The sequence below is a fragment of the Dermochelys coriacea genome, chromosome 4, assembly GCF_009764565.3.
Source record: "Dermochelys coriacea isolate rDerCor1 chromosome 4, rDerCor1.pri.v4, whole genome shotgun sequence".
Lineage (NCBI taxonomy): Eukaryota > Metazoa > Chordata > Testudines > Dermochelyidae > Dermochelys > Dermochelys coriacea.
Window position 1 is genome coordinate 32,159,969 of NC_050071.1, and position 11,260 is coordinate 32,171,228.

Consider the following 11,260-nt stretch of genomic DNA (forward strand, 5'->3'; position numbering starts at 1 on the left):
TTTACATTTTTTAACTTTTTTTTTAATTCTGAAAATGATAGTTTGCTATGATAGAATCAAACCTGGTCTTCCTAATTTGTATCCTGAGTGGGAGAAAGATACCTCCAGCCCCCAAGTAAAGTAGGTGCAGAGTTTGTGAAAGGTGCTGTACTGACATCCCAGTATGGTACAGTTATTATATTCTAGTTGCTCACAGATAAACATCACACAGGTAACGGAACTGAACGTTTCTCCACCCAAGTGTCTCATCACAATTCTGTCAGACCCACCACCTGAAGATGAGAGGGATATTCAGTTTCCACTTGTTTTCTGAGCCTTCCTGTTGACTCTATCAATCAAGATGCCAATATATTGTTTGTGGTGGTGGAGCTTATAACCTCTATGTCATGGGTTCAGCTTAACCCCAGACAGGCAGTGATGAGCTCCACAGTTCATTATCAGTTCCCGGAGCCATCCACTGTCAAGCACAAGTTATCATCTTCTGAAAATGATCATCCAGATAGATGTGTTTGTATATGTGTCAATACTGTCTGATTCTTTCCTACAATAACTGTTGCTTAAAATTGGGTTGCTATGTGTTGGAAATACTGTGCCATACTTGACGCACTACTTAAAAGGCAGGACACTCAGCTTCTTGAATACTTATTTCCACAACATATCTTTTATATACATACTTCTTAATGTAATCTTCTGGTACTTACAAAAAAATTTTTGGATGGCATACAAAGTCAAGAAAGCCAAGTCTCTGCACTAGTGCTTTTCAGATAGATGAAATGTACATTTTATTAAGGCCTAGCTGCTGTGCCTTATTGCTGTAATTGAGTGTATTACAAATAATATCCTGTTTAAAGAGGAAATAAGTATTGGAGCATTTTTTTTCTTTTTTAGTTTTATATATTTAAAAGATACCATTTTATTGCTTAAGAAAAATCAGATGCACTGTAGATTACGTACAATGTGAACTAAAATCCAGAAATCTCCAATAATAAAATGACTTTTGTTTCCTTTACCTTTATAGTATTGATCAACTGCACCCAAATCTGCTGTTCAAGTGTTTTGTGTTTGAAGGGTGAAGAATTTCTAAAGAAAATGGTTACATGGCAGTCTCAAAATATAAACAGAGCTAGTCATTACAAATATATCATGAGAGATGCACACATACTTACCATGAAAAATAGTTCATAACCTTAAACCAGATTAACTCATTAGTAAATGCCAAAACTGGAAAAAAAAAAAAAAAAAATTGCCAGATATGAGCCACTTTTTATTTGAAACCAAGGAAATCCCTGAGATGAAACATCTTAAGTCGCATTCTTTTTTTCAGATCTTGGATTCCTTTTGCTTTGACGTTTTCCCAGTGTGGTTTAGCTGGCACTCTGCTGATTCATTCTGTTGGAAAATATGCTATTTAATTATGTCAATCTATTTAACAGGCAGACTTGAAGAGTGGAAAACACTGAAATTATCTGCCTTGAAAAAAAGTTGTGAGAAACACATTGTTGTGAATAGAAAACATATATGTTTTCTTTATTACTCATTGTTTCCAAAAAATGTTCAAACTCCCTTATGCTATCAGTTCTATTGGACATGTAGTGGGTAGCACAAGCTGCAGAATAAGCTTTGCTAGTGGGAAAATTCTAGTGACAGGATCATGAGGGTCAGCCTTGACTTGCTCTTTCTCATAAGCATATTTTATGCTGAGTCCAAACCCAAAAATCTGGTGTTCATGCATATTGGTATTCTATTGACATAGTCTCTTTCTGGAAAGCTGTATTATAAATTAAATGTGGTGTGATAGTTCTAAACCTCGGGCCTGTAGCCTGTTATAGAAGGCTTTGTATGTTTTACAACAGCTTCCTTCTGATAGGAAGCCAGGTGTCTACAAAAGTAGTAAGGGTTCGGGAGGCGGAAAGTTGGAAGAACCTTGCCAAACCAGTTGTAAATGGTGCCCCTTCATTGGCCTTACATTCTGCAACAATTTTTTTGTCCTTCACTATCATCAACATGTGTTTGGTAAAAGAATAACAGATTGAACCAAAATACAAAAGTAAAAATTTCTGGGGCACACGGAACTATGATTCATGTGACACTTTTTCCCCATTCCTAATCCACCCAAGTAAATGTTTTCCATCCCCAATGTTAAATTATAGAAATACTGGTTCACATAGTATAATCAGAATTGTAATTGGAAATACATTGGATGTTATGGCTGGTAATTTCTTTCACTATGGGCTACCTTGGAGCCTATCTCTAACTTTCAAAGAGATTTTAAAATTATATACTTCTAAACTGCTCCTCCTACAGATTAACCTTAGTGAGAATGCGATCCTACCAATGTCCTTTGTGAGCTGTGTGTTAGACTGTTAGCTATCTCTTAAGAACAGTGATCAAAACAGTAAACATTTAACCTGGAACTGTCCCACATTGTGTCTTCTTGCTAAAGCTACTAAAGTAGTGATTTTAAATCAGATGGGTGAAGAGTGTCTCCCTTGGGTTCACTCCTGCATTATCTTTATTACCCATTGTTTCCAAAAAATTCAAATTCCCGTATGCTTGTGTTAATCCTGCTGACAGCTTTGAGGGGTCAGCCTTGACTTGCTCTTTATCATGTCATATTTTATGTTGAGTCCAAACTCATGAATCAAAAATAATTTATCAGAACTGACATTTGAAAATGATCACAGAGCTATGGAGCTCTGTTACATTGCATCCTGTCTGTTCATGCACACCAAGCCACCTGCCTAATGGGGCATTTCTGTAGCAAAACAGAATTACTTTTAGGGAAAGTTTCGATCCATCATTAAATTTCCAAAAGTCTTTTCATAGTGAGAATCAGCTATGTCCGCTTTTGTTATAAAATTGTTCCCAGGTGTTGGTGCATATTGATATTCTGTTGACCTATTCTGTTTCACAAAAGCTATATTATAAATTAAATATCATATGAAAGTTGCACTTTAGAGCTAAACCTGTGGCCTACAGTCTATGATAGAGCGTTTGTTATGCTTTACAACCGATTCCTTCTGATATGAAGCCAGAGACATCTGGGAGATTTGATGCTGCCAAATGAAGATTTTTACAACAATATTTTCTTTAAATTGACTTCTGGAGATATACATTTTAGCTACAAAACATGGCAACTATTCCCTAAAGCACCAATGGAAAAAATAAATTTTTTCAGAAAAACTGGTAGCTACAAGACAAGCCAATAACTGTTTTTGAGGATACACCATCATTCTTAACAGCACAAAATAGACATTCTAGAATAGAACCAATCATTACATATGAAACCATACAAAACATGGATCAATAAATATGAGGAAAGGCTAGAGCAAGCCAACTTGATGTAAAAGATATTCTTTTGCTAGTTGTGAAGGAAACACTTCTATGTGACTGTCAGTCAGTTTTTGGCACGAATTAAGAGTATTTATAAATCGCAATAAGGTAATTGGTATAAAGCAGCACATAAGATGGAAGGAATCATGCATTCATACAGTATATAGACTAAAATTTTGAAGGATATTATCAATGTTTATTTTTAAGCTTTTTTCTTTTTTTATCGATTTTAAATTTTCAGTTTTTCAAAATTGTGTGTTAAGCTTTCAGATTTTGTCCATATAAATTTTCACAGTTGTTGGAGATTGAGGGATCAGACAGTAAGGGGAGTCAGACAGTAATTATTTAATGACAGTATATGTTAAGATTTAAAAAGTTTAAGCTTCATAACCATTAAAACACAAATTGTCAACATATCACATGTCAATAAAGTCTGTGTCCTCAAATTAAACTCAAGTACTCAAGCAGCATTTTTCTTGTTTTGCCTCCCTATAAATTTCAAACATCATCAATGGAAATATTTTTCCTCAGTTTGTGTGTACTGTGAAATTGACATTTACCATTTAAAAAGTCTAATCCTTCCAAGCCCAAATGTAAATAATATATAGCGTGGAAGGTTCGTTCTGTTTAAGAGTAAATAACTTGTAAGACTTCACATAAAATTTAAATGCAAAACAAATGTAATTTAGTACATTTCACTAGGTTCATTTTTAGGGATAAGGAAGTAGGACAGGGGAGAGAGTGCTGATTTAATCACAGTAAAAAAAAAAAAAAAAATTAAAAAAAAACCTGTGAAAAATACACACAGACAGGCATGTGCATTATCCCCAGCCTTCTGCAGGGCACTGATTCTGCCTGCCATGATGGAAGCTTTGTTCTGAATCATTAGGTCAATAAGATTCAGTGAGGGCAAGTCTACACTACAAAATTAAGTTGACCTAAGTTTTATGTCAACATACAGCCACCACAGTAATTAAATTGCTTTTGCAGGTCTGCACTACGCTCCTTGTGTTGACAGTATGCATCCTCATCAAGAGCACTTGCACTGATTTAACTGTCAGTGTGGGGCAAAGTGGGATGGCTTCTGAAAGGCAGCAACAATCTATGTAAGCAGTGCAGTATCTATACTGACGCTGCGTCGGCCTAACTACATCCTCCTAAGCACTACGCCTCTTGCAGAGGTAGAGTTATTAAGTCGGTGTAGTGGGTGAGTTACATAGGTGGGAGCTATGTTTTAGTGTAGATGTTAGAGTTAGGTTGACCTACGCTGCCTGAGACGTAAGCTGCCTGAGAGCCTGACATTATCATACCAGCTTTTCTCCCGATTGTCTTTAGCCACCAAAGTTTTAATTTGCCAGAACACTGATGACTGTTGAACAGTCTTATCAGAGTTGTTTCCAATGGCCCATTGACTGAGGCACTGTCCTAACTTTTGGGTCACGTTGTTAGCAGTGGCTAAACAAATTACCAGATGTTGGAGGCTAATTATTCAGTCTGTCATGTATTTGTGCACACAGTTTTGACTGCCTCTTTTGTACTAAAAAATTCAATCAGGTTTAACCATTGCTAGATTTTCATTTCTCAGGGAGTGAAGGGCTGGTCCTTTGAGTCTTCTGATCCAGTGGCTCTCAATCTTTCCAGACTATTGTACCCATTACAGGAGTCCGATATGTCTTGCGTATCCCGAGTTTCACTTCACTTAAAAACTACTTGCTTACAAAATCAGGCATAAAAATACAAGTGTCACAGCACGTTATTACTGAAAAATTGCATACTTTCTCATGTTTACCATATAATTATAAAATAAATCAACTGGAATATAAATATTGTACTTACATTTCAGTGCATTGTATACATAGTCATTGTATGAAATTTTAGTTTATACTGACTTCGCTAGTGCTTTTTATGTAGCCTGTTATAAAACTAGGCAAATATCTAGATGAGTTGATGTACCCCCTGGAAGACCTCTGTGTATCCCTAGGATACCACTGCTCTGGTCGTTAGAAGATTGCATAAGGATAACCAAACACAATGAAAGCAATGTTCAATCATTCTAAATGAGTGCTGGGGATTATTCAGCGGTTGGTTGCTTTGTCTTTTATCAATGTGATAGTTGCTTCTACGTGTGTGGCTGTTTCAGACACAATTAATTCCTGATGGATTTTACTACTTTTAAGAAGGTTCCCTAACCCAGTGTCATCTTGCATCATTGATAAAATCAGCACTCAATTCTTTGCTGTTTTAAATTCATGGTCTAATGGCAATAATTAACAGCTGTTCAAAACTGTAATTTTCACATAATGTATGTTCTGAACCTAAATTTTAAAGACTGTCATTAAAACCTAAAATGTGAATGTTGCCAATTATTAGTTATTCGGATTTAAAAAAAAAGACCCAAATTGATATAATTTATCTCCTTATGTATGTCCAAGCAATTAAGTGATTTTGCAGCTTTTCTGGTACCCTTTTGCAAACCTCAACTGTTTTTAAAATGAAATATCTTGATTTTGGAAAGAAATTTATGTTGAGATATTCAAAAGCTGAATCGGAGGTTTAAACTCATTTTCCATTAAAATTAATGGGAGATGTGTGCCTAAATCTCCTACTTAGCTTTTGTATACCAAAATCTCAAGGTTGTCTTAGCCACTGTTTTCTTAAAAGCAAAGCTAACCAAGCAGTTCAACAATAGCAGTACCAGGAACATGGAACTCACATTATTTATTTCAAATTCAGTTTAATTTCCAAGACTAGTTATAATAATTTTAAACACTGATAGATTTTAAGTGAGTAGTTTAAACCATGAACATTCAGTTTGAGACACTGAAATTAAAATAGAAAGGACAGCTGGGTGTGATTTTAAGTTGAAGACTGAAAGCTTATGTAGCACCAGCGGCAACAACAAAAAAACAACCCCAAAGCAGATCCAGCTGTCCCAAGTCAAGCAGAGTGGACTTGTGTTTAAAAATAACAGACTGATACTGTATATGGTGAAGGGGAATTTTTTGGGGGGGCACTGGGTAACTTTCCATGTTCATTTTAGTTGTCATGAACATTAGCCGTTTCTGATTTAATAATGTTTACAATTTACAATTTTTTTTCCCCTGCAGAAACTGGAGAATTTTCTCAAATTCCCCTCTTTCTGTATTTGTAGAGAATATCTTGCTAAGGAACATTGGGCTATGCAGTCCCTATTAATAACTGTAATTAAATTTTACTTTACAAAAATGAGTAAGTAGTCTTACACCTTTCATACCCAAAACCACAAGAAATTGCAACTTTGAAAGGGTCTTTTTCATATTAAGAACTTCATAAAGTTTCTATTCTACTTTAGTGAAATCACCTGCTTGATGAAGGTCATATCAAATGATTCCACACACATACAGACACTCCCTTCTCCTCCACCCCACTTCACACACACAGCCATTTTTAATAGTTACAAAATTTGCAGTAAAATCCTCCCTTCTCTGTAACAGTACAATAGAAGCTTTTAAAAGAAAAATAGGGTGGAGAAATGCTGCAGCAACCACAAATTTGTCACTTGAGGTTTATGGTTCAAATGCTAATTTTGGTCTAAAATGGTTGATGTTTCAATTGATGATGGTTCACCAGTTACAAGAGAAATTCAGATTATTCTAAACCTGCTGTGCAGTGGATAGTCTGTTTAAACAACTTCCTTTATTCAAAACGTTGGTGTATGGATGCTTTCCAATTTTTGCTCAGTTACCTCTTCTAGTGATAAGAAACTAACACCATTGTTGTAAGCTCTATCTTCAGTCCTAGATTTTTTCCCCAGTGGTAAATTAATCTATATTTCTGTTAAATTGCTTTGAAGTACTGGATCATACTTTCCTTACCTTCTTTGCACCTAGGTGCTGTGATGATGGCAGCATTATAAAACCCTAAGATAGAGTCTAATGCAAATCACTGAGCTATGATGGGATGGAAAGATCTCTCTACCACAATTACGGTGCATGGCTAACTGGCTTCTCTCTTGTGGTAGTGTTGTCTAGTAGATAGAATACTCAACTGGCAATCATAAGTCCTGGATTCTGTTCCCGGCTCTGCCACTCACTGCTGGGTGATCTTGGGCAAGTTGCATTAATTTTCTCTGCCTCAGTTTCCCTATCTCTAAACTGGGGATAATGATACAGACTGCTTTGTAAAGACCACTCGGTGGCATTATTATTTTTATCTTAAGTTTTTAATACTTTGATAGCACTTGTACAGTTTGATACATTTCATTTGGTTCTTTGGCAGATTCAGCATGTTTCACATCCATGAGAAGAGGGTGGGAAAATCATTGTGGCCATAATTTTACTCCAATTTATTTTTAGATATCCTTTCAAAGGATTATTTGTCTTATGAGAGAAAGGGATGCAAAGCGGCAGGGTACAGGAGAGGCTCTGGTAGTGTTTAAAAGTGGTGCCTGTGCTAATCTAATACAAGCTCACCACAGATCCCAGGAGAACTCAACTTGGGATTCCAAAGACACTCTTAATAAGATCCAGAAAGTGTTTGTGTAATAAAAGTCAGATTTAAGTTTATCCTTGAAAAATTCATTTGCTTTTTGTAATATTGGGGCGGGGTGAACAAGGCAGATTTCACCTTCTGAACAGTACAATTGTCTAGCAGCTATTCTGCTTAATAACTTTATTAGTTGGTATGTATCCATTTTGGTATAAAGGAATGACTTTTTGTGAATTTTAGTACAGGACAGTGTTCTAGATTTTTTTTTTAAAGCATACATTTAGTTCTGCATGTGTTAAGACATTGACATAATTAAGTGCTCCATTTGTGAGAAATAATTTCTGACTAATGCATTGAATCTTGGCGCTGTCACAGGCCAACCTATTCAACAGAGAAGTTGGCCTGCAGTGGAAGCCCATTTTAAAAAAACGAAAACAAAAAAAAACTATGGAAGTTAGAGTCAGAGCCAGGCTGAAGTAACTTTTCTTTATAATTATCAGTAAGGGTACGCAAGCTGAGCACCCTGTCTTCTGAAGTGTCTAAATGACAAAAATTAGCTGGCAGAGTTGGAATGGCAGCTGTCCACTCATCCATCTGAGGACAATTGCTTGTTTTTTCCCTTCCTTATGCATTTTGGGACCCTCTGTTGTTGTCCTTTTGCTTAATTAATGTTCCTGATGTAAGCCAATAAGAACCTTAATGCACGTACAAGATAATTTTATCTCACCATCACAACTAAGTAGTATGTAGCTGTTATTGGCTAATGTTAAGAATAGACCTGTTGGTTAACCAGTCAGGGAAAAGAATCTCATTGAATTAGAACATCTTGATGACTGAGTTTGCTGAAGTCTTTTTCAAGAGCTTCTTCCTGGGCTGGCAAGGACTGAGTAGAGGGGATGGAATGAGAACATGAGAATGCTTATCATTGAAGTATGCTACTACAGAGAACATAGCAGTTTTCCCTTAAGTAGAGCGCAGCTTGTTGATTTGATGAGCCATGTTAGTTCCTAGTACACTGGCTATTGTGCTACCTTTTGGGGATATAATTTTTTCCCAATAAAGTATATATGTGCTGTGAATTTTGAAACGTAACATTTTAATTTTATGTGCAATAACTGGGCTGAGTTGAAACTCTTAGCAAGTTGAAATATTGACAGTGAAATGGCATTTATTCCCCTGGAGACTATTTATTATTAAACTGAGCCCTAACCCAGTGGAATTGTTTATAATTTCCCTTGTGCTCTTCAGTCTACTAACATGAATCACATAAAAAGGGTTAAAAACACCCCAAGGCATTGTGGCTAAATGACGGAGTCTTGTTTTACTTTAGGAGATCTGAAATCCATTTGGTCTTTGCAAAGGAAAATAAATGGTACAATGAATTGATTGTCATGCTTTATTTATATTGTGAAAGATGATGTTGGCACACAGCAGTTCATTCAGTATAAATCCTCCTTTAAACTGGCAACAGAGGAATTTATTCAGGTTAATTTTTTGGTTCCCTTGTCATTTTTTAAATGGTCAGCCAAGAAATGCAAACAGGAGGAATATTTTGAACAGGTATAACATCTATTTTTTTTGTTCCACTATTGTAATCCTTTAGCTGTTTGCAGCATTTCCACAAAAGTAGTTGAAAAAAGCTAGTTAGGTACTTACATGGCCCCCTTTATCTCACAATCTTTAATTATTTGTCCTTACAATACCTCTGTGAGAGTACTGTTATCTCCATTTTACAGATGGGGAGATGAGACATAAAGATGTGACCTGTCCAAGGTCACACACAAAGTCTGTAGCAGAGAAGTGAATTGAACATGGGTCCCTCAAGTCCCAGGGTAGCACTCTAATTACAGGACCATCTTTCTCTCACCCTCTACAGTTGTAGATTGTCCGCGTGCCTTTCACATTTACTCAGCACAAATTTCATGTGCCTACACTTTCTAAAACAAATAATTAAAACTTCACTGCCCAGTGTTGTAGATGAGCCCAAGCCTCCCTAGACAATGTGTTCCTATGTTCAATATTTACTTTGTGTTTCTGACATATCTCAAAATCATTAAATAAAAACTTGTTTCCCCTTTTTCCTTTGTAATCCCAGTGCTTACACAGTATACTGTTACCTCCTTGTGATTATGTATTATAGCTAGCTATATAAAACTTTCTTCTCTAGGGACCTACAGTACTATCAAATAAGGATCAGAAAGTACCCAACCCAAAAAACACAATTAAGATTTATGATCTTGACAATTTTCACTCTGAGGCTTGATGAAGTGACAGTTTTTTGGCAGCCAATATCACTTCAAATAAATTCTCAAAGGAAAATGTTACTACACTCTATCTCACACATATATACAACCCATACTCTTCCTTTTGTTTCATGTCTGCAACTTGGTTTTTTTTTTTTTTATTTTATTTAAACAGGAGAACCTGAGAAGGAACTTAATCCCAAGAAGAAGATCTGGGAGCAGATCCAACCTGACCTTCATACTAATGACCAATGCATTGCTACATACAAAGGAGTTCCATTTGAAGTGAAGGGGAAGGGGGTCTGCAGGGCTCAGACCATGGCCAGCAGTGGAATCAAATAAATGAAACCAGTTACTGAGAAACTGTTCAAAGGCTTAAATGGAAAGCTGTGCAAGCACAATAAAGACATGAATATATTCCCCCCAAGGCATGATTGATTCATTTTTCTTTGATCTCTTTTTCTCCAAAGATATGAACTAATTAAATAATGTGCATAGTTATTAACTAAATGCTTGTGCCTGTTTCAGTGGAATAAGGGGTGCAGATCCTGAGGATATTTGGGCTTAGTTTAGAAAGGGATGGAGAAGTACTCTACACTCTAAACCAGTGGTTCTCCACCTGCAGCCCATGGTCCACTTGCAGCCCAATCAGCACTGAGCTGCGGCCCATGTGACATCCTCAGGGCCATACAAGTAGTATTGGTTGCGGCCCACAATGGTAAATAGATTGAGAACCTCTACGACCCACAGAGTTACTCAGGAACCAGTAACCTCATGGAGAAAGGTCCTTAATGCCAGGTATTCAGGTAGTGTAGAGTCAGTGATCTGAGAGTGGATAGGTGAAACTCTGTTCCCCTCATGATATGTCATAGTCCTTTGCCCATGTAGTTTTTGGCTGCTGCTAAGCAGAGACTGCCAATTTAACTGAAGTGGGTGTGGCAGATCAGACCCATCAATCATAAATGAAGAATAGACTCTGACCAAGAAAATTAATTTAATTTAGTTCAGTTTTAGTACTGCACTGTTGCATGAAACAAAAATCAAGTGAATCCATTTTTGTGTTTTAACTTCTACAAGAAATTTCTTCAGACATACATTGTATACAGAATCACATACTTTACTGAAACAGGAACAGCTAATTTAATTTTTACATTTTAAAATAAGCTATTTCACTGCATCACATGTTAAAAGGAAGTAGCCACAATTAATATAAAGTC

At 36.3% G+C, this 11,260-nt stretch overlaps 1 protein-coding gene across 2 annotated transcripts in view; it reads left to right on the top strand.

Annotated features, from left to right (window-relative positions):
* The window catches only part of AIMP1 (aminoacyl tRNA synthetase complex interacting multifunctional protein 1), a 62,290-nt gene extending 51,820 nt beyond the window's left edge, over positions 1 to 10,470 (top strand). The window contains exon 7 of one of the 2 annotated variants that reach the window (XM_038399508.2): positions 10,219 to 10,470. In XM_038399508.2, coding sequence (XP_038255436.1) covers positions 10,219 to 10,385 — 167 coding nt within the window. In that variant the 3' untranslated portion in view covers positions 10,386 to 10,470. Of the gene's footprint in view, positions 1 to 1,018; positions 8,222 to 10,218 lie in introns of those variants that run through there. The other variant, XM_043513308.1, reaches the window with a different exon arrangement.
* Positions 10,471 to 11,260: the final 790 nt, after the last annotated feature.